This window comes from Ranitomeya imitator, chromosome 1, assembly GCF_032444005.1.
Source record: "Ranitomeya imitator isolate aRanImi1 chromosome 1, aRanImi1.pri, whole genome shotgun sequence".
Classification (NCBI taxonomy): domain Eukaryota; kingdom Metazoa; phylum Chordata; class Amphibia; order Anura; family Dendrobatidae; genus Ranitomeya; species Ranitomeya imitator.
The window spans coordinates 750941093-750965560 of NC_091282.1; the positions used below are offsets into that span (position 1 = coordinate 750941093).

A 24468-nucleotide genomic window follows, 5' to 3' on the forward strand; every position below is an offset into this window, starting at 1 on the left:
CATGCTTGGGTGCTGATTGACTTCGGTTGTGCTCTAATAATATGTGCGAGTCCCCGCGTCTGCATATCTCAATGCTGTTCGACAGCCACAATATATCCAGGGATTGCCTAATAAAAAAAAGTGTTCCTTGCATGTGTTGCAGATGTGGATCATCAAGACATGCAGCCACTCAACGAACACATCAAGCAAGCACGCCGTAGATACTCTAGTAGCACGCTCGCTCGCTCGCTCATCACTAATTGACACGTTTTCCCTTAAACCACGTGATTGTTGCTTTAGCAGTATGCTGTGGGTCATTATCTTGTTGGAAGGTGAACCTCTGTCCCAGTCTGAAATAACAGACTAAAATAGGCTTTGCTCCATTATATAGCTGTATTTTGCATCATCCATCTTCCCCTTGACTCAGACTATTTTGCCTGTCCCTGCTACAAAAAAAAAAAAAAAAAACATCCCCACAGCATGATGCTGCCACCACATTTCACTGTGGGGATAGTGTTCTTGGGGTGATGAGTTGTGTTGATTTCGCCCTAGACATACAGTTTACCTTTGGTGGCCTAAAAGTTAAATTTTGGTCTCCTCTGACCACAGCACCTTCCTCCATACATTTGGGGAGTCTCCCTAATGTCTTTTGGTAAACTGAAAACGAGCCTCACGCTTTTTGTAAGTAAAGGCTTTCTTCTGGCCACCATTCTATAGAGGCCACCTCTATGGAGTCTACGGCTTATTGTGACCGTATGGACAGATACTCCGGTCTGCTTGGGAACTCTGCAGCTCCTTTCAGGGTTACCTTTGGCCTCTGGATTTATGCCCTCCTTGACCGGGCTGTGTTTTGGTGGGCGGCCCTCTCTTGGCAGTTTTGTTGTGGTACCATGTTCTTTCCATTTGATTAATGGAGTTTATGGTACTCCGAGGAAACGATGGGGAGATTTTATTTTGTATAACCCAACCCTGACTTGTACTTCTCAACATCTTTGTCCCGACTTGTTTGGAGATCTCCTTGGTCTTCATGGTGTTTGGTTAGTGGAGCCTCTTATTAATGGTGTTGCAGCCTCTGTGGCTTGCCAGAAAAGGTAAAGTGTATATAGTGACAGGACATCCACCTGTGTGCAATCTAAGCATGTGACGTACGAAGGTACAGTAATTGCTTGCATCAGAATTTTTTTAGGGGCTTTTTAACAAAACGGGGGAATACATATGCACATATACATGTATATTTTATCCCATCAATGTAATTTTTGGTTATAGCCTTCTCACTTCACCAACTTGGACTATTAAGTGCTGATGCATCACAGAACTCATTACAAAAATATTTAAAAACAGGTTGCAATGTAAAAAACAAAACAAAAAACATTTTTATAGAGAATACTTTCGCAAGACGTACATATGGGGATAGGATGTTTTCAATGGGAATACCCCTTTAAGAAATGAAAGCTCTGACTCTTTGCAATGGGCAACAAGGCTAGTTTGAGCCAAGGAGGCCTGGTTTGAGCCAAGGAGGCCTTATATAGGAGGGAAGTGTGTTTGAGGTGATAAAGAAAAATATATGGCAAGTTTCCAGACCCATCACATTTGCAGCAAATTCAAATATACGGCGTTATTTCATTACATACAACATAAAACAGTGTAAGAGTAACCATTTATTTCTGTATTGAGGTCTTCAGTTTACTGTGAAAAATCCACAAGGATATAAACATTTCACTTTAGAGATGAAAGAAAAAAAACGTCACAAAAGTGCTGCATGTAAACCAATGTCTACACAAAATGGAGCACGGTTGCCCATAGCAACCAATCAGATTACACTTTTCATTTCTCCAAAGCAGGTTGGAAAATGAAAAAAGCAATCTGATTGGTTGCTGTGAGAAGCAGCTCCATTTTGTTTCTACACCAGTTTCTAGATCGGACCTTATATTAAAATTTGTAGCTGTAGATTATTCCCAGGCCGTGAATATGTTCCTATGACTCAGCTTTGGAATAATGCAATAGAAAATATTGGATTTGATAAAATGGTGGTCCATGGTTCATGTAGTAAAAGAAGTGCGCAGTCCCTGTCCGGGCAATGTAAACAGTTATTTACAATAAAATGGATTCCTTCCCTACCTCTAGAGTGGTCTTCATTGTAACAAAGTCCCCCAACCCTCTATGAACTTGATCGAAAGCCAACAGGTTTTCTGCCTATGGTTTGGCGGCTGTAACAGTCACCCAATTATGCATTTTCGGCATTTTATATATTATATTTCTACAGACAACAGTGCAAGCAGCAAATTATATACATCATACACACCTATAAATAAAGGGGTCATGGAGAAAAAAAAAAAAAAAAGGGAGGGTGGGGGGGAAATTATATAAAATCTAAATTTTTTGTCTTTTTTTAAAAAAGTAAAAACATCAGGCGGGAATAAGCTTCTTGTTTGGGGAGAGGGGAAGCTTAGTCTCAGTGCGTTCTTCGTGGTAGCGAGTCTCTGCGCACACCTCAATGAGCCAGGTCTGTGTGACTGGCGCTCAGACCTCGGCTCTCAGTCAGACAATTATTTCGTTCCTGTGAAAAGAAGAAAAAAAAGGGAAGAAAATATTTACATATATATATTTTTTTTTTTTTCAATCAATGTGTATAGAGCTCAGCAAAAATGCCTGCTGACAAATGGTCACCCCTATGGACCCCATTGTAAGCCGAACAGGAGCCAATAGGGCACCATTCTCAGGTCAGATCTGGGTGTCACGTCAGCAATAAATGGGTGCTGCAACGCAAGGGTGAACAGTCTGTGAATGGAGTACTAATTTAAAAAAATTATAATTTCAAAAGAATATATAAAATGCAAAATAAAAATAATTATAATAAAAAAGGGTTATAGTTTTCAGTGTCAAGTGCCAACATGTCATTACAGCCTATACATGGGTTATCATCCCACTTTCATGCTTTCTTCCAAAAACAGCACCCCTTTTTATCTAGGGGCTGTGTCTGGTACTGCAACTCAGCTCCATGGACGTGAATGAGGCTAAACTGAACTACCAGACACAGCTTAGAGTTCTCGAATTTAGGATTACCGTACATATATATTTATTTTGTTTTAATAATTGACATTTTATTTATTTTTTTCCTATTCTTAGAAGAATTTAAGAGCACCCCTTTAAGAAGAAATTCCACAGCGTTAAGTTGTCTGCTTTAAGTTTCACCCTCTGCATAACATATTGATAGACTGCCTCAAAATCTGCACCATTTGGCGCTCCAAATGTCCCTGGTGGTTTTGCTGAGGATAAGTTGAGCATTTCAGCCATTATACTGTGTGTTTCTGGCTATGGAGGCATATGGCAGACTTGACTGGTGCAAGTTTGGAAGAAGTGGGCGACCACCCATGTAATGGCAGTCGTGTTGGTTGCCAGATTGCGTTGCAGCCAAAGTTAATATTAAAAAGTGTTGTTGTGCACCTTTGGAGTTTTTTTTTCCTTAAATGCTTGCATTTGACACTAAAATTATTTTTTGCTATTGAGTTATGTCCTAATGCATGAACATCTACTAATATTTGCTATATTGAAGCACAAACACCACTTTTTTTATTTATAGAAATGTCCCTTAAACTAAAAACTAAAATCACAGCTTGGACAAAAAGTGAAATCTGTAAGGACAAGCGTGCATTTTCCCTGCAGCACCCCCACAGTAGAAATAAAGTATTACACACTGCCCATTAATACGAGTGGACAAAACATGATGGGTCCTCCAGAGCAAGAGATGCTTTTTGCATCCATACTCTACTTTGGCAAATAGTGGGCCCTGAATGGGAGACCCCACCTTCCACTCCATCATCTTTTAGCTTACAGGTCTGATTAAAGTAATTAATAATGAGGTTTCTTGTCCAGGACTATTAATGGCCTATCCTTAGGACATGTCACCCATATCAGACCAGTGAGGGTTCAACACCTGGACATCTGTTAGAAGCCTCGGTGGTAGCTGGATGTTTGGTTTAACATGGTCTGCATTGCAGTTCAGCCCTTATTCATTTCAATAGGAGCTGAGGTGCAGTAGCAAAGACCACTACATAATGCATGCAGCTGTGCTGTACACTGGGCCCATCTGTCCGCCAAAGACCTTCAAACAGATGGTCGCCGGGACCCCGGGTGTCAGACCCTTACTGATCTGATATGGACAACCTATCCTAAGAGTGCATCATCATTAATATGTCAGCGCAGACAACCTCTTTAGCGAGCTGGATACAGTGCCTTGCAAAAGTATTCGGCTCCCTGGAACTTTTCAACCTTTTCCCACATATCATGCTTCAAACATAAAGATACCAAATGTAAATTTTTGGTGAAAAAACAACAACAAGTGGAACACAATTGTGAAGTTGAACAAAGTTTATTGGCGATTTAAAATTTTTGTGGAAATTCAAAAACGGAAAAATGGGGCGTGCAATATTATTCGGCCCCTTTAACTTAATACTTTGTTGCGCCACCTTTTGCTGCGATTACAGCTGCAAGTCGCTTGGGGTATGTCTATCAGTTTTGTACTTCGAGAGACTGAAATCATTGCCCATTATTCCTTGGCAAACAGCTCGAGCTCAGTGAGGTTTAATGGAGATCATTTGTGAACAGCAGTTTTCAGCTCTTTCCACAGATTCTCGATTGGATTGAGGTCTGGACTTTGACTTGGACATTCTAACACCTGGATACGTTTATTTGTGAACCATTCCATTGTAGATTTTGCTTTGTTTGGGATCATTGTCTTGTTGGAAGACAAATCTCCATCCCAGTCTCGGGTCTTTTGCAGACTCCAACCAGGTTTTCTTCAAGAATGGTCCTGTATTTGGCTCCATCCATCTTCCCATCAATTTTAACCATCTTCCCTGAACCTGCTGAAGAAAAGCAGGCCCAAACCATGATGCTGCCACCACGTTTGACAGTGGGGATGGTATGTTCAGGGTGATCAGCTGTGTTGCCTTTACATATTGTTTGGCATCGTTGCCAAAAAGTTCGATTTTGGTTTCATCTGACCAGAGCACATTCTTCCACATGTGTGGTGTGTCTCCCATGTGGCTTGTTGCAAAAGTTAAACACTTTTTATGGATATCTTTGAGAAATGGCTTTCTTCCTGCCACTCTTCCACAAAGGCCAGATTTGTGCAGTGTACGACTGATTGTTGTCCTATGGACAGACTGTCCCACCTCAGCTGTAGATCTCTGCAGTTCATCCAGAGTGATCATGGGCCTCTTGGCTGCATCTCTGATCAGTCTTCTCCTTGTTCGAGATGAAAGTTTAGAGGGACGGCCAGGTCTTGGTAGATTTGCAGTGGTTTGATACTCCTTCATTTCAATATGATCACTTGCACAGTGCTCCTGGGGATGTTTAAAGTTTTAGAAATCATTTTGTATCCAAACGCGGCTTTAAACTTCTCCACAACAGTATCACGGACCTGCCTGTTGTGTTCCTTGGCCTTCATGATGCTCTCTGTGCTTCAAACAGAACCCAGAGACTATCATAGAGCAGGTGCATTTATACGGAGACTTGATTACACACAGGTGGATTATATTTACCATCATTAGGCATTTAGGACAACATTGGATCATTCAGAGATCCACAATGAACTTTTGGAGTGAGTTTGCTGCACTGAAAGTAAAGGGGCCGAATAATATTGCACGCCCCACTTTTCAGTTTTTGAATTTCCGCAAAAATGTAAAATAACCAATAAATTTCGTTCAACTTCACAATTGTGTTCCACTTGTTGTTTATTCACCAAAAATTCACATTTGGTATCTTTATGTTTGAAGCATGATATGTGGGGAAAGGTTGAAAAGTTCCAGGGGGCCGAATACTTTCGCAAGGCACTGTAATCATAATTAAGGTATAAGGGAATAATATGGATGGAGCAAAGCTGAAGCAAGGGAAAATCAGATCTAATCTCCTCTGCACCCTTCAGGATACATAAAGTGGGCACAAGCAGTGGTAAAAGCACGTTAGTCCGTTATTAGGTTAGTAAGTAGCGGTGGACACAAGTAGTACATGAGCCATTTAGTGCTAGGATGACTTCTCAGTGCAGATCTTGACAAGCAAAGCACCGAAACGTGGCACAACATCTAGGCAAGTCTAAGTTGCACTGGCACAGCTGGCGCGCGTCATGCATCCGAACACACACTAGCACTACAGGAGGTAAGGACTGGGGGTCTTACTTGCATGTGGTCCTCAGCAGCTTTGCCGCCCGTGTTAAGAACATTCAGAGAACTGGCACGCTTCATGCTGCAACCAGGGTAGTGGACATGCAAGGACAAACCAATGAGAGTCACTGGAGGTCTGCACACAGTAATACAAGACATATGCCCCATGCCATGTGCTGGCGGGCAAACACTATTCCTTCAACACAAATGGTACCTGCACTATTACCGCATGATACCGATCACAGGGGCCTGTTGTACAACAACTGGGGCAAAAAGAAGGTTTCGGCAGGTAGCAGAGCCCTCTCTCCGATGCTATAGGCACCATACCAGTCTTGTCAGGCCAAGGTCATACTTGGTGCATGTGTGTGAGCGATTGGCATAACTGATGCCCTCTACAAATTTCAGGGCTATTGCAAATTCTCTAGAACCTTTACAGCAATTGTAAGGCATCAGTTAACGGGGCTATCCAGCAGTAGAAAAACATGGCTGCTTTCTGTCAACTACAGTGCCACACCTGTTTACAGTAGTGTATGGTGCCACAGCTGAGCCCTATTCACTTCAATATAGCTGAACTGCAATATCACAAACTGCAGCCCTGTTTATGGAAGAAAGCGACAATGTTTTTCTAACCCCTTTAAGCCATTTACTAGTGTTAAAGCCTTCCTGTGGTGTGATAGTTTTGTGTTGATTAGGGTTCGTAAGTTTTCAGACAGTGCTCCAGATACCCTGCTCAGATCCCCACTTTACAGTGAAATTTCTTTCTGCCTGCCACCACCACAAGGGGGAGCTACCCGCTTAGGGATTTTGCGTAACTCACGTAATTCAATAAATCTGTAGAGAGCTCCCCCTAGTGGTGGCTGCAGGCAGCATCTTATTTATCCATGTATACAGGGAGTTCCCCCTAGCGGTGGCTGCAGAAATAATCTTATGTATCTCTATACTGGGAGCTCCCCCTAGTGGTGGCTGAAGGCAGCATCTTATTTATCCCTGTATACAGGGAGCTCCCTCTAGTGGTGGCTGAAGGCAGCATCTTATTTATCCCTGTATACAGGGAGCTCCCTCTAGTGGTGGCTGCAGAAAAACATTTAACTATATGGATTTTTAAAAGGAAGCTGAAGATTTGGAGCTTTGTATCACACATACAATGTCAAATCAGCAGAGAAAGTTTGAACGCTTTAGTCTATGCCTTATATCTCCATATGAAGGGAACCAGGTTTTCACATCCTACAACATACAATGTGATAAATAGAAGCCTTTTTCTGCAGCTAATTCTGGTTAGGATTACAGCTGTAAGTAAAGAACACGGAGCAGACGTGTATTCACGTAGATGCATTCTGCATTAGTAGGACCATGCGGCTGAAATCAACGTTGGTTAGGAACAAACCCATTAGGGGGTTAAAAGTGATTAACAATCAGTGCACAGGATTATTAGAAGCAGAGTTCCTTTACATTTCACCCATTAATCAACCCAAAATAAAAAAAAAAAAAAAAAAAAAGTACACAAAGTAAAAACTAAAACCAATGTAATGAACCAGGGTTAAAACTTAGTCAATTTATTCAGCAATAGGTTATACAAACGTTTCACATTTTTAATGACCTTGTTAGGGCAAAGATTTTTCCCAAAAGAACACGAAAAAAAAAACAAAAAAAACACCCCAAATTATTTAGCTTTGTGAAATATTAAAAACACATTTCTTAAATTGGTATCCAGTGTAAATCTATACAAAAAAGGAAACTGGGGTTAATAATTTCCTGTACGCCCAGGTTTTTTTAAAAAACATTATTAATGCAATTAATTGATAAAGAGCAGCGGACATAACATCACTATAGCGCCATCCACAGGGCTCAATACAGCAGTGCAGGAGTGGAGATTACACAAGATTTAGGGCAATTTTTCAATTATTAAAAGTGTTGATTGGTTGGAACAGATCATCATCATCAAAATATCCTCTAGATCGATGGGAGTCCAACTGCTGGGACCCGCACCGATCACTGCAGCAATGGAAACGGACTGGCAGGGACCACCACCAGAGCCCGGGAGAAGGGGGGCATTTTATAGCATTCCCTGCTTGTTAGTATAGTGAAATCCCAGCCCACCTTTTTAAAGGGGCTTGTGCAGGCCCAATCAGATATCAGGCACTGAGAAACATAACTGCACACTAGGGTTACGTGCAGGGGTCTTACTCCAATTAATAGGAAGCAGATACACACTGGCCGACCATCTAACTGCCATCGGGTATCATAAATAAGTCCTATTGTAATTACTAGGACCCTCATTAAACTCCCTGGGTTATGGCTGGATGCCACGACAATGGTATCGCTCCTGTCTGATCTGATGTCAGAAACACAATCGCCCACTGGGGTAATGTGCAAGGGTCCTATTCCACTTAGTAGGAAGTAAATGCACGCTGGGTGACCAACTCCCATCGGGTATCATAAATGGGGCCTAGTCTAATTAATAGGACCCTCCTTAACTCCCTGGGTGATGGCCGGATGCCACGACAGTTGGATCTCTCCTCTTCCGATGCCAAATCGGGCAGGAGGACAAGTCTGCACAACCCATTTAATGGGAGATACTTGGGTCGATCACTTCCGAACTGCTCGCATACAGACCGCTTCTTCAAGGAGCATTTAAGATTCTATCACTTTTTAGTAAGTCTTGTATTACTTGGCCTGTGCATTATAAGCAGTGCAGCCTGCGCCATGTACAGTGAATCGATACCAGTGATCTAGATACACCTTTCGCATTGAGGGCCCCATCCTTGCAGTGAGGAAACACGTTGGATCTTTCACACTTGCAGTCATAAAAATAAATTCTATGGATGAAAATCTTGTAAGTGTTTCTGCGATCCCCAAGGAATACCACAACCAGCAGGAATGTGCACAGCACGCTCAGCATATGCCCTCTCCAGCCACCAAAGTGTTAAGTGCTACAGCCAGGGGGGGATACAGCAGCTCAGCTAGGTTTGGATAATTACCCCGGATTCTTTGGTTCACCGTCTCGTGAACTGCCTCCTTTCAGCTTCCTGACCAGCTTCTCGCTGCTGCGTCGTATGGAAGCTCGGAGTTTGCTAAAAGAGCCGCTGCGTTTTAAAGATCCAGTGCCGTCCTAGAACAAAAGGTTGAAAGGGAGTGAAAAATTGACTTCGGTTATGTGCGGATCGGGAGAACATGGAGTATATAACTTATGAAGCTACCACTCAAGATACAGTTGTAGCACTTGATAAATTAAAAGGGGGCTAGTCCCATCTACATAGATAGCGATTGTCAGATAGTACATGTAAAAACAAGCACTTTTGCCATTTACTGCTTATTAAAATTTGCATCCGTTATTGAGATATTAACACTAATGTTTTCTAGCAGTGGTGGTCAGTCTCCTAGGCAACGAGATGTAAACACGAAAAAAAAAAGTGAATATCTCAAGAACGGCTGAAAATTTTATTTAAGAGTAAATTGCAAAAATGTTGGCATTTACGTTACGAGCACTGTCTGACAAAAACCCATTTATGAAAAAGAGAATAACCCTTTAAAGGGGCTGTCTAGCATAGCCAATGTCTTGGGACACAAGTGTTTTACAGGGTTGCCCACTGCTTTCACCTCTTAGAATCCAGAGGAAAGACTTGCTATGTAAGAGTAGCCTTCATAAGCATGGTGGTCACACAAGCACACTACCACTGTAACACATGGGACCCTTGTTCTCGTGGCCCCAGCAGTCAGAGCCACACTGTTGTGTGATTAACACCCATCTGGTATACAGGAAATATACACACTTAGTCAACTTAGTGTTATATTTCTATAAAGCGCCACCACAGGACAAACTAAACATTACATCAGGTCTAATAAAATCAATAGGTTGTCTGTAGTGCAGGAAAGGACTGTGCGATAAGACGCTTTGTGCCCACTCTACACTCTCGCCAAGAGAGGAGGATCCTAAACATAAAATTGTATATGAAATGGGCAACCCCTTTAAACAGGCTATCCTTTTCAGAAAACGTTCTTATATTCGTAGTTCATTGTGATAAACAAAAAAAACTGAGCATTATTCACCCTCACTGCTCTAGGTTGTCTCTTATTGCCTGCAATGCTAACATCACAGCAGCCAATCACTGAGCTCAGCGGGTCTTCCTTCCCGTATAGACCGTGCAAGCTGCTCGGAGTCACCGAGCTCAGTAATTGGCTGATGTCACATCACAGCTGCAGCCAAACAGGGGACACACAGGGAGCAACAGAGACTCGGATCTGGACCTGGGGAGGGCAATTAAAGGAAAGTTTCCGTTTATAGGATATTTGCACACTACGTCTCTTTTAGATGGTTCCGCTCTGCAAACCCCCTGAAAAAGCGCTCAATAAATGTTATAAAGAACAAACAGATGCCTTGCAATACAAAAACCACTTGCTGTTCACACAGTCTTTTGATCGCTTCACATTTGCAAAGTCGCAGAGCGATCCACATCATGTACAGGCAGAATTCTGTGGGTTAGGGAAGTGTCGGGGGAGCTTATTCATGGCACAGTTTGTGCACCCCTATTACAAGTGTTATTCCTCGTGTGAACAAGAGTCTATGACCCAAAGTGACAACGTCTAGAGATCAATGACCTGGGCCGGGACTAGCCTCCATAATAGGGGCACACAAACATGTCCATAACATGCTGGTCTGAGACATAGTAACCCACAGATGTGACCACAGTGGGGATCGGGGCTTCAGGAGAACGTCATTCCCTGTTCTCTACAATCCCTGCTGCATACATGAAAATTCAATAGATTTCCTTCTTCACACCAAACCAAGTGAAGCTTATAAATATAGTTTTCTGAAAACGTACCACAGCCATATGCATGGTTGGCTTTATGTTATATATCATTTTATTATATTAATACCAAGTATAACAGTGCCATAAATAATCTGATACCCGCCATCATGTCTGCATCGGAAACCCGCAGGGTGTTAGAATGCCAAGGCCCCAGCTACCTGCAAGCATCAACAGGAGAGAAGATAATGTACGACTGCAGGTGGTCCGGCTGCAGAGATCCCCCACCGATCCCGAGCATGTGCGACCACCACTCCTATAAGCAATGAATGGAGCATAGGTAGCACATGCTCACTGCTACATCACTGACACCCTAGTTCTTCGGATTTGCTTAGGAGGAGTCCCAGCGGTCCGACCCAAGTGTTGATTCTGAGGATAGGTGAAATATAGGTAACTGGACAAGCCTTTTAAATTAAGCAATCTTTTACTGTTCAGCAGACGTTTGATACCATAACCGGGAAATCAGCGCTGCCCCTGTCCTTAGGTTGCTTGGCTGGTTGGTGCATGATCACTGAGTCCCGCACTGATTGACAGAACAGGGCATTTTTATCCAAGCATTCTCAACCACCTCATAAATTCCCTATAGGGCTGTCGGCGGCCAGGCATGCTCCATTCCAAAGGGTATAAAAGTGCCCTGCCGATCAGTGCATGTCACAGAGGTCATACACCAACCGATCAGCATGTTAGCTCCGGAGAACCCCTTTATGTCCAGAAGGGTTCACATTGCACAACAACCGTGGTTCGCCTTCCAAGCAGCAAATATCAACAACTGGCCTGTCTATAGATCACTCTGGGTTTAAAGGGGATATCTGGAACCTCTTATTTCCACACCGGGAGGCAGAGGCACTACCGACGTGGCGTCGATCATGCACTTGCCAGGATTTGTGCATGTGTCGGCGCCACTCCTGTGTCAGTTGTTGTTGCGTTCCAAGAAATCCGGCAAGACAGGTGGCATGGATGATCAGCATGTATCGTATTGAGTGGAGATGGAAATCCCTTATCTTACAGGTGTGAGATGGATGCTCCGACAGTGGCGCCGTTGGCCCCTTTAGGCAGAAATGAAGGCTTAGTAGGACATACACCACTTTTCTCCATCTCCTGCTTTGTGGATGTCCACACTGATGATTTTAGAAACTGCACAAAATATCATGCATGTAGGTCACTCCTTGCAGATAAGGTCCACCCAGGACAAGTTAGCAAGAAAAAGAACCAAGCAGACAAGAAGACGTAGACGAAGGTCAGGTGGAGAGAGTTTATTAGAAGGTAGAAAGACTTATACACAAATCATCACACACTTTTAGGATTAGTAGAAGAAGCACAACTGCCATGAAGTCACACTAAAGACTGAACGAGATCTAAATCCAGTGAAGACTCAACGCCGGAGACCCATGAAGCCAACGTTGGATGGTAACCACACCATGGGTCTCCACGACCGGGTTCAAGCACTTGCAGGACATGCTTTGTAATTCTACAGCGTACAGGTGGTCTTGGTTAGAGGTCCACTTCATGCCGTTAACGGACCACGAGATTATTAGTTACCTTCCATGAGAGAGCGGCTAGCTGAGAAGTGCTTTCCTAGTGACATAATACATTATAGTAACACATGGCTTCATGGTTGGGTTACAATTCTCCATTGCTAGATTACAGTTTAGACAAAGCTACAGATATACAGTGTTAAGAAAAAAAAAAAAAAGTGTCAGCTCTCGTGGTGGAAATGGTCAATTTACAAAGAAAGTGTGTATGACAGCGTAGACGGGGATCCTACAGAAGTGCTAGACACTGCGCTCAGTACTGGAGAGAGAGGTTAAAGCTTGAGAAGATGGAGCACGTCCGTCATGCAGGAGACAGAATTAGTATCACACAAGGCATCTACGCCTGTGGAGAGGAAATGGAAAGAGAGAAAAAAAAAAAAAAACATCTCCATGAAAACACTGGAGAGTTAATTCACAGTTTTCCCCCTGCAGACAGTATTTCTAGGTCGAATGGCCCAGAAGACATCACGATCTGGTCATTTGGAGAAACAAAAGCTTTAACTTCTGCCCAGATGTCTGGAAAAGGTATGAGTATAGAGTTACTTAAAGGGGAAAACCATTTGTTCTATGCACACATGGTTGGCGATGGTCTGCAATTTCCGATCGCCACTGATCAGGGATCTATAGAAGATACTCTGACAACCCCTTCTAAATCATTAGGTTTCCACCAAGAAAAATAGTAACACCTATACTCCTCTCCAGCACTGTTCCAGCGGTGTTGCTCTCCCAGGGCTTTCATGACATTATGCAACACAATCCCTGTGGCCAGTCAGCACTGGCTGCACTCTTCTCTCCTACGGAGGTAACGGACATCCGGAGAGTTAGGGAGAGGAGCCGCAGCTCTCGCTTCCTCTAGATGACTGATTTGTCCAAAGGAGGGAAGAGTGAAGTCAGCAGCGCCAACTGGCAACAGGGATCGCATTACGTCACGAGAGCCCCGGGAGAGCTAGCGCCGGCACAGAAGGTGAGTACAAGTGTTATTATTTTACTGAGGGTAAAGACAGAGATTGAGAAGGGGTTGTCTTAGCAGTGGACACCGCTTTAAAACAATTTAGCACAGAAAGTTCTGTTACTGAAAATCAGACGTCTAGTACGAGTTGAGCAATAATTTGTAGGAGCAGTTTCAGATTAGGAGGCCATTCAATGTCGTCACGTCATTCACAGCCCTCCAGTCCGGCTGCCGCGGAGTACAGGCCAGGGTCCTGCAAATTGTTTTGCTCAATTCTAGCTTCAAAATATTAAAAGGGCGTTGTCTTATACACAACCCATATTATTTACCCACAGGATGGATGATAAATGCATGATCACTGTGGGAATAACTGAGACCGGGGGGCGAGGGGTCTTAAAAGTTGTGTAAATGTGCAACTGCTGCACCATTCATGGTCTATAGCAAGTGACTGCGCCTGTTCACTGCTGCTCCGTTCACACGGATGACTTTGGGAGCTTTGTTCTGGAGTCTCGGAGGTGATCATGCATTTGTTGTCTATCCTGAGGACTGGTGATAAATGGTACTTACCGTATATACTCGAGTATAAGCCGAGATTTTCAGCCCAAATTTTTGGGCTGAAAGTGCCCCTCTCGGCTTATACTCGAGTCAATGTGGGTGGCAGGGTCGGCGGGTGAGGGGGTGAGGGCGCTGAGGTATACTTACCTAGTCCCAGCGATCCTCGCGCTGTCCCTGCCGTCCCACGGGCTTCTGTGCTGCAGCTTCTTCCCCTCTTCAGCGGTCACGTGGGACCGCTCATTAGAGATATGAATAAGCGGCTCCACCTCCCATAGGGGCGGAGCCGCCTATTCATTCCTCTAATCAGCGGTGCCGGTGACCGCTGACAGGAAGAGCTGCGGCACCGAAGACCAGGCAGAGGGACAGCGCGAGGATCGCCAGGACTAGGTAAGTATAGCATATTCACCTGTCCTCGTTCCAGCCGCCGGGCGCCGCTCCATCTTCCCGGCCGGCGCCTCAATCTTCCCGGCGTCTGCGCTCTGACTGTTCAGGCAGAGGGCGCGATGACGCATATAGTGTGCGCGGCGCCCTCTGCCTGATCAGTCAGAGCAGAGACGCCGGGAAGATGGAGGCGCCGGAACGAGACGCCGGGAGCTGCAATCAAGGGAGGTGAGTATGTGGGTTTTTTTTTTTATTGCAGCAGCGGCGGCAGAGATTTCTATGGGGCACAATGAACGGTGCAGAGCACCGTATATGGCACAGCAATGGGGCACAATGAACGGTGCAAAGCACCGTATATGGCACAGCAATGGGGCACAATGAACGGTGCAGAGCACCGTATATGGCACAGCAATGGGGCACAATGAACGGTGCAGAGCACCGTATATGGCACAGCAATGGGGCACAATGAACGGTGCAGAGCACCGTATATGGCACAGCAATGGGGCACAATGAACGGTGCAGAGCACCGTATATGGCACAGCAATGGGGCACAATGAACGGTGCAGAGCACTGTATATGGCACAGCAATGGGGCACAATGAACGGTGCAGAGCACCGTATATGGCACAGCAATGGGGCACAATGAACGGTGCAGAGCACCGTATATGGCACAGCAATGGGGCACAATGAACGGTGCAGAGCACTGTATATGGCACAGCAATGGGGCACAATGAACGGTGCAGAGCACCGTATATGGCACAGCTATGGGGCACAATGAACGGTGCAGAGCACTATATGGGGCACAGCTATGGGGAAATAATGAACGGTGTAGAGCACTATATGGCACAGCTATGGGGAAATAATGATCTATTTTTATTTTTGAAATTCACCGGTAAATGCTGCATTTCCACCCTAGGCTTATACTCGAGTCAATGTGTTTTCCCAGTTTTTTGTGGCAAAATTAGGGGGGTCGGCTTATACTCGGGTCGGCTTATACTCGAGTATATACGGTATATCTCTGCGGAGTGGCAAAGGAGGTTGCACTTCATCATGGACTACGCCAAACTTTAAATGGATTTCTCCTTTAAGGGTTTGGTTATAAGGCCAAATATAGGAGCCAACATGGACCAGGTTAAGAAAGGCAGTATACTGTAAAGGCCAAGTATCTAATCTATTAGCAAAGAGAGAAAGAGCACAATGACCAAAATTCACAATGCAAGTCACTTATAGCAGTCACATCACAGATATATTCTGTATAATCATATATGGCACCCCACAAAGGCACAAATACACTATAGAGAGTAATACAGCCAGAGGGAAGAACCCCGAGCACTGGGCTCCTTCCACGGATGGACTGGAGGGGGCTGATGGCAACTTACCACTTTAGCCAGGTAGGAATCTATTCTTGGGACGGTTATAAGTGATTTTGCATGGCGAGCACCAATAGGGACAACATGGATACATGGATTACATGAATCTAATGAGAACATGCATAAAAATAAAAGCCGACAAGTTTTGTGAATGGAAGGTAACAATGAAAGAAGCGTTTTGTGATAAGGGCAGGATGGCGTTGATGAGGACGGGTAGAACGAGCTTCAGCAAATATCAGGATATTTATCGTGATGATCGGACTCGGTCATCACATCCGTCTCATGGGATCAGACATGCAAACCCCCACATGTAGAACTAAGAAGGGACCGTGCAGAGGGTACATGCGCATGCCAGAAATCGGATTTTGTTGCATACCTCTTGCTAAAGTCCCTAAAACAGACCTGTATCTAGATAAGCTCTCTGCACTTCCTAATGGCAATGGTGACAGCCTGTATACCCCGACTGCATCACGAGGGTCCAGGAGGTAAAAATGGCAGCAGAATCGATTGATGAATGCAGGAGATAAGCAGAGTTGCTGCTCGGTTTATTTCCATTTAAAAAAAAAAAAAGCTATAGTCACAAGACAACCCCTTTAAGATTAAAGGGGTATTCCAATCTTACAATGATGGCACTGGTATACGCCACCAATAGTGAGAATGAAGGGGAATAATCTAGTGCGGTGGACCCGTCAAACCTTCCCATACTCATTGGTACAGCAGTGCCACTGCAAAGGGAGACAGTCCGCAATTTTCACCTCTCTGAAAACTGTGGACGATGCTGTATAGAAGAGAGGAGCAGTGTAGTCAAATCTGGAGTGGTGATCAGGCAGGATGCACGAGTAAGAAATCTGCATTTTAACACCCCCAATTCCACAATTGCTGGTGGACACACTCGGAGAGCAATGGGGAGAGTCGGAGGAACGTGAAAATGGGGATTTCTTGGTTTATACTGCTCTTCCTAATCCTCTGCAGCGGTTTTCAGGGGTTCAAAAGTGCAAAGATCAAACCCAGAGAACATAGACTGCGTATGGTTAGGAGAGAGAAGAATACCCCTGTAACTATAGGCAACTGCTATTATTGCAAGCCCCTTTACAGTCTCCGACTCCCACGTAAATCTTCACTTTTAACCCATTTTTGAGCTTTTGGCATGAAAAGAAGGAGCCGACATACATCATGCATCGTACAAAGTCATGCAAGAACGTATCACAGGCAGAAACCGCTGTAATAAAATGACACCATAAAGTATATGGGATGTGGTACGTTTCCTTCGGAACATAAAATAAAAAAAAATATGGTATGATGTAACCAAATAAAAGATTGGATGAGGTTGGGGAGTCATACAAGGGTCACAAATAACATTCTGGCTTCATAGTCAATATCCCCTTCACCCCAGGCTAACAGAAGAGTCATAGTATCCAGCATCACAATCTGTTAGGTGCGGCCCCATACGTTAATAACTAGTGATGAGCACACGTGTTAGGATAAGGTGTTATCTGAGCATGCTTGGGTCCTAACAGTGCTTTCGGCGTGCTCGAATAATACGTTCGAGTTCCCGCGGATTTTAGATAGTCACAACACATGCCGGGATTTCCTGTTTGTTAGGCAATCCCTGCATCAGTTGTGGTTATCGAACAGCCCCGTGATATGCAGCTGCGGGAACTCGAACATATTATTTGAGCACGCTGAAAACACTTTGTTAGGACCCGAGCATGCTCAGAAAACACCTTATCCAAGCACGTTCTCTCATCACTATTAATAACACATCATGGTGGGGTTATTATGGGGTTAATTTCATTAAAGGGGCCGCGACAGACCTAGAAATACTGTTGTAATTTACCTTATCTATTATCTGCACGTTAGGCAAAGACATTTAATACAGAACATGCAGAGTCCAGCAGAAATGAAGGGAAGAGTACAGTACACAGTTATGAATCAGCAGAATATACGAGGCAGGGTCCCGTGCGGCACACGGGCACAGCCGGGATTATTACAGGAAATTGTGCAGAAGTGGAAACAATGCTGATTGAGTGTCTGGGTGCAAAAGAAACTACAAGGAAGATGGTGACTACATGTTGTATTTCTACATCCAGGAAGCCCGTCCCTTACAGCGCCTCCTACAGGGGAGATCATGCATAACACATCGTCCACTCAGCGAGAGCAAGAGACGCCTATGAACCAAGTGAAAGAGCGGGACAAGCGGGACAGATGTTAAGGAGCATGAATGGAATGGGATAGATGAATGATGCCTGCCGCTCGCACAGACAGGCTGACATCTGTAGACGTGTGGTCTCCGACCCCCTTCCAATGTGGAAGTGAGCGGAGCTGGACTACCCCCTTTAAAGATGGGCGATGAAAGAAGACAGCCTCTTGAATTATGGAATCAGTGTATAACCACGTGATTAGGAGTCTACAGTGGCAGATCTCCTAGTTATCACTCACAAAGGGAAAAAAAAAAATAGTAAAATATAGTATGCATTAATAGAGGGCATGAAGTCCCAAAGGATAAATAATTGGCCGAGACTCTGATTTCTAGTAGGTCTACAGGTTCAGAAAATAAAGAGTCCCCAGAAAAGGGGTGGTAGAGCATGCACAATCCCTCTTTTTAAAGAGGACTGGTTAGTTGTCATCTTTTATTACTAGGTGTAAATGCCGCTGTTCTCCTGAATCCGGCGCAGTTTTTCTTTTGTTTGTACGCCTCTCTGTTCCTGAGATATGGCCTCATATGCACTGTACATAAATCTGGGTGTACTCCTCAAGGCAACACCCTCTAAGAGCTGAGGGCCACGCCCACTTTGCTAACAAGACCAGATTTAAATACAGATAAGGAAAGGTCATATCAGAGGAACGGAAAGGTGCAGGAAGAAAAGAAAAATAACGCCGGTTTCAGGAGAACAGCGGGATTTACACCAGGTAAAGAATTTACATATTTATGACAAGAGACATGTTTCCTTTAAGTGTGAATGGAAAATATAGAACTCTCAAAGTAAGCTCTGGCAATTATCCTTATTAGATATTAGTGACAATATCATAGGGCTGGAAGACCTCTAAGGCAAATCAATGATATAAAAATGGGAGTAGTCTGAGCTTTGCAAGGCAACAAGGAAATTATGTAGCTTTCCTTGAATATTTGAAACTACACAAAGGCATGAAATCTCTTACAGCATTACCCAGAATAAAAAAAAATAATTTTGTAACAGGCCAGATCTGATTAATAATGAGGGTTTCTTGTAGACTTTTGATTTCAGTGTCAAATTATGGGGGGGGGGGAAAAAAAAAAAAAGCTTTTCCCATAAGAGATGCCATGCCTGGAGTAAGAGTTACTGAAATCTAGGCAATGGGAACAGGTGGTAACTAAAAAGGAGAGCGCTCTAGGCCAACTAATGGGCATTTGGGTAAAGGATAACCCGGGACAGTCAATCAGCATGACAGGACAAGGAGAGGAGGTCAGATGAGAGATTATCAGGCAGGAGGTTTGCGGTGTATTATTCGGATTATCACAGTAGCATGCGGATCACATTGATGAGTTTTCGGACGGGTCTGCGGGCCATTACTTGCCACACTGTGTACTGCACTTACCCCGTTCCACTCTACGCTCATACTCACTTCCTCCCCTCCGTCAGGACCGCTCTCGTACTTTACCACGTCCAGACTCTCTCGGCTCCTCCTTTTCTCGATGCTTTCTGGGTCGTTTAACACTTCGGCCACTCGCTGCTTGTGGACATTGTCTAGTCCCTGTGAGACAGGACCCTTGCGTTACAAGTAAAAAAGGAAAAAGCCCCTGAGATGTAAGTAAGGAAGGAAGGCAGAAAGGTGACGTACAAAAACGTCAAAGCCTGGAAAGGAAAGCCGGTCTTCCCTCCCAGGAGGCATGCATCTTAAGGCACGGACACCTTCACAATATCATAATGACACCACAGAGGACACACGTCAGCCATGCAGCTTCAAACTACGTGACAACTGTGCCCCAACATGGAAAAACAGCTACACAATAGTCAGGGGTCTTTCCCAGGGTCCTAGATCATTTACTAATATTAAAGCGCTTGGCGATCAGGAGATTGCAACCTCTGGCTGTATGTTTTCCCTACAGTGCACTCTGCTGGCAAAATGAAGTATTACAAGCTGGCCACTGAAATAAATGCTTGATATGAGGCTTGACCGTTCACCAGAGGCTTTGGCCGCTGTCTCTTAGTTATGGTCATAGCAATTTTTACTATTTTTTGCTGGCCCACTTTGAAAGTGGACATTAGTTTTAGCAACCCTGTCATTGTTATGTGTAGTGCAAGTATACAGCATTACTAATTGTCTAGCAAAGGGGTGCACACAAATAAAAAGGCTGCCACTTGCATCTCAGCAGCTGTGGTACAACGGAGTACCACGTCCTCAGCGCCGTTGCCAATTTATGAGATTATGGCACTGAACGAGCCATCTAATGGAGTATAATGCTATGTTCCCACCGTGAGCTTTTGGTAAGGATATTGATGTTGCAGATTTTCTGCACCCATTAATTAATATAGGTTACTTGCATTTTTTTTTTTCAAAAATATGCAGCGTAAAAAAAAAAAAAAGTCACCAAAAGCTCATCGTGTGAACGAAGCCTGAGATAGAAGTCATCACACTTTATGCTGATCTCATCTATTCTCACTTTCATAGGATAAAAAATTAAGGCTGAAAATTGGCATTTCCCGTTGCGCAGAAAAAAGGACTGATGAATGCATGCAATTACATCCACGAGACAGGAACACAACACACAAATATCCCATCAATGCAAATTACAAAACTGGACACAGCAAAAAAAAAAATGGCAAAACAATTGGCCTTTAAGAGAAAATGTAATTCTTATTATTTATTTTTTTAAGCTACTCTATAAGGAGAACCTGCAAAAATGTTTTTAATTCCGGAAGTAGTGGAAATCTAGCATAGAAGATATATATGCAAGTTATGCTGGAAGTGCACTGAGGGTGTGTGAATGCACTTGGTAGTCGTCCAAATGGACCAGCGCGATTCCACATGGCTTCAAAGCTGGACTTCTCCAGTTCTTGCACCCTCTCTGTCAGCGCCTAACCGGATCACAGGGATGAAGCACTCACAATCACGGTACGACACCACGACTTGCACTTACCTGCTTCCGTGACCTCATCGCCGCTTCCTCTAGTGTTTCAGCAGCTTCGAACTTGCCCTGACGTCTATAAAGTGCTCCGAGGTTTTTCAGCGTTGTGGTCACCGTTGGGCTGGACACAGAAGCAAATTATTTTTAGCGGATGTACAAAGTGTTTACAATTTTCTGTACAATGGTTTAAGAAAAAAAAATTGCATAGTGTGTAAAATATTGTGTGAAATGCAGACAACGCTGCAACTAATTGCAAAGGGGGTGATTAAAGCCAATTTTGGCCAGGGACAGCACAACCAGCCAATCATTTACCCTGCAGCGACTGCTACAGATGAAATGCAATTACACGGTGGCCATTTAGATGAATGGCCATACATGTGAGAAAGGACCGTTTGAGTCCGCCAACAGGACTGACTCTTAGAGGAGAGCCCCTAGCGGTCCTGGTGCTTCTCTATAATGTTTATACTTTCCCAATAAGGTATGTAGGCAGGGGCTCCATTCATGAGAGAGCCCTGTTAACAGGAGGGATTCACTGTTCTGAACTTAGAAAGGGAACCCCCATTTTGGATGATGTCTCCGTATCTGATGGACATCCCACTGGTGCTTGCAATAGATGGGTCCCGTGCACCACTCTGTCATCCGTGCATACCTGGTGCAACCCTCCACTAGCTTGCAGCAATACAGCGATTTCCAGGAACCAGCGCACCAGATGTCATCCTCTGGTATTTTTATTGGTACAGAAAAATCACATTTCCGAGAGCCATGCATGGCTTGATAAAGGCCCTGAGCCGCCAAAATGTGATTTTTCTGTACCAATAAAGTTATTAAAGGAGGACATCTGGTGCCCTGGTTCCTGGGTTTCTCAGACATGTCTACTGTGTAATGAATCGTTTCACCTGGGGAGGTGCTGCAAGGGTCAGTAACAGATCAGAGTTGATTGCTGGGGTTTCGATGAACAGGACACCCTGTGATCAGCTGATTGCTGCAGGGTCCTTTTAACAAAAGAAAGGGATTGTGCAAAGCAGACAACCCCCTCATCTATTGGCAGCCTTTTAAGTGATATCTGCAGTTGTGTATCTGCCATTTTCAGATCCTCCACGTGACATTCCTACCTGTCAACTTTGCATGCTTTATACCAGCCTCCGTATTCTCCGAACGTGCCATCCTTCTGTTTCCCCTAAGACAAACACATTCAGATTCATACATCACAGAAGAGAGTTGTGCTCGGATATAACCATGCATGTCATTTTCAGTCTGTATGGACCCGAAACGCGCAAAGCTACTGGAAGTCTATCTCTATGCGAGCAACCACTGTTTATATACAACAGCGCCACCATCCAAATGCCAACACTCTCCTATGCATATTTATATGCAGAAGAAGGGCATCTTGGACCTGCAGACGTGACAACGGGTTTTCATGGGCGTTCTACCACACACAACCCAATCAGGTGAGCACCATCCTCACCCCTTGCACTAAACGATATCACCCTATGTGCGCCTGTCTTTTTTCCAAAGCCTTTACCTTGGCATCATTGCTGGCGACCCCAGTACCGATTTCTAGTTCCTCTGACCATGCCAGATGCCATAACACTAGCCGTACAGCCACATGTGTGGGGCCAGAGCAACATCTTGGAGAACCCACATATAAGGTCTAGTGAAACTTACTTTGAATTTTTCTCTTTCTTCAGCGTGCATCCAGATTGGTTTATTTTCATCTTCAAAGCAAAAGAAATCAAAAGTTAAAAAACAAAGACCAGAGGATGTAAAGCAGAGCGTCACTTACAAGTTGATAAGCAATTAACTTTGAATTATGAAGGTCGTTTGAGAACACAATCCTTACCGTCCACAGAGCCAAACTCCCTTTCGTGCGCTCGGGTCAGGATCTCCTTGTACAAAGTCTCAGCCTGCTTAAACTTGCCTTGTTTCAGGTAACAAGACGCCTGGAACGTGGGAGAAGATTTTCAGGGCTTCGGGAACCATTTTACTGCACAGAACGCATAGGCTGGCACTGTTGGAAACTTACCAGATTGTTCTTAGTCTTTGCCACGTTTGGATCATCCGGTCCCAGCTTGGTTTGGTAGATCTCCAGCGCTCTCTGGTAGTAATACTCCACTTCTTCATATTTGCCTTGGTTCTGACACAGCAGCGCCAGGTTATTCAGCTGCTTTGCTACATCTGGGTGGTCCTTGCCCAGCACCTAAAAAAGGCAATCAAAAAGTATTCAAGAAATGCTATTGCCCCCTATAAAGTACCCGACTCCAACAGTTTGGAGAATGCCAACCTCCATCCTTCTAAAAAGGAGCAGAGAAAAGCCTCGTCAGTCTGTAAGATCTACCGTAATAATGGTGCAGAACGCTCTGCTTCAGAGACAGACCTATGTCCGTGGGAAAGGCTTAGTACCATTTTATGCAATAGGTGGAACATAAAAAAAACAAAATAAGTAACATGTTAAGTCCCTTAATGGGACTTAAGCCTGCGATTATCTGGTTGCCTATACTACATAGTATATATTTAAAAAAAAAAAAAAAAAAAAAAAAAAAAAAAAAAAAAAAAAAAAAAAATCGCACAAGAAGCACCATCCTGGCAGGCATGGGGGTCTTCAGCAGGTTGTGGTGCCACTGGATTGTTTTTGGCGATCAGTGTATGGAATGGTAGTGCATTGAGATGCCACTGTCAAGGTTGGCGGCAGCAGAATTTGAAGGCGTTGGCAGCAGCGGGTGGAGCTCAGCTCCTCTCGCTGCTGTTAAAACAGGCAATTATCTGCCTCTAACACAGCCATCATATGCCAGGAATGGGGCATGCTGAGCCTCGGAGTCTGCTCCAGACTTGTACGTAGGATATACAGAAAGGGGTTAAATGAATTAAGTAAGCAATGCATTGCAGAGCTACTTAACACAATTTTGGGCAAAAATGTTGCCAATATATGCCGACGAGCATAAGTATTTTGCATACTCGCCTTGACATGCTGCCCTTTAAAACAAAATGTTGGCCAGAAAGTGAGCGGCACCTGCAGATTCCTGGCAGCTTTACTTACTGGACTAATGGTGACATGAACTATTAAGGTACCTTCACACATAACGATATTGTTAACGATATCGTTGCTATTTGTGACGTAGCAACGATATCGTTAATGAAATCGTTATGTGTGACAGCGACCAACGATCAGGCCCCTGCTGGGAGATCGTTGGTCGCTGAATAAAGTCCAGAACTTTATTTCGTCGCTGGACTCCTGCTGACATCGCTGGATCGGCGTGTGTGACACCGATCCAGCGATGTCTTCACTGGTAACCAGGGTAAACATCGGGTAACTAAGCGCAGGGCCGCGCATAGTAACCCGATGTTTACCCTGGTTACCATGCTAAAAGTAAAAAAAAACAAACACTTGATACTTACCTACAGCCGTCTGTCCTCCAGCGCTGTGCTCTGCACTCCTCCTGTACTGGCTGTGAGCCGGAAAGCAGAGCGGTGACGTCACCGCTCTGCTTTCCGGCTCACAGACAGTACAGGAGGAGAGCAGAGAAGCAGAGCGCAGCGCTGGAGGACAGACAGCGGTAGGTAAGTATCTAGTGTTTGTTTTTTTTTACTTTTAGCATGGTAACCAGGGTAAACATCGGGTTACTAAGCGCGGCC

The 24468-nt window shown here is 44.3% G+C and overlaps 1 protein-coding gene across 14 annotated transcripts in view; it reads right to left on the bottom strand.

Moving 5' to 3' along the window:
* Positions 1-1624: 1624 nt before the first annotated feature.
* Positions 1625-24468, bottom strand: part of KLC1 (kinesin light chain 1) — a 53721-nt gene continuing 30877 nt past the window's right edge. The window contains exons 8-16 of one of the 14 annotated variants that reach the window (XM_069734554.1): positions 22862-23035; positions 22679-22778; positions 22504-22553; positions 21951-22015; positions 20851-20959; positions 19335-19463; positions 9119-9249; positions 6156-6222; positions 1625-2536 (exon numbers count right to left, since the gene is read on the bottom strand). In XM_069734554.1, coding sequence (XP_069590655.1) covers positions 2471-2536; positions 6156-6222; positions 9119-9249; positions 19335-19463; positions 20851-20959; positions 21951-22015; positions 22504-22553; positions 22679-22778; positions 22862-23035 — 891 coding nt within the window. In that variant the 3' untranslated portion in view covers positions 1625-2470. Of the gene's footprint in view, positions 2537-6155; positions 6223-9118; positions 9250-12183; positions 12821-19307; positions 19479-20850; positions 20960-21950; positions 22016-22503; positions 22554-22678; positions 22779-22861; positions 23036-24468 lie in introns of those variants that run through there. The other 13 variants (XM_069734544.1, XM_069734536.1, XM_069734526.1 and 10 more) reach the window with 13 other exon arrangements.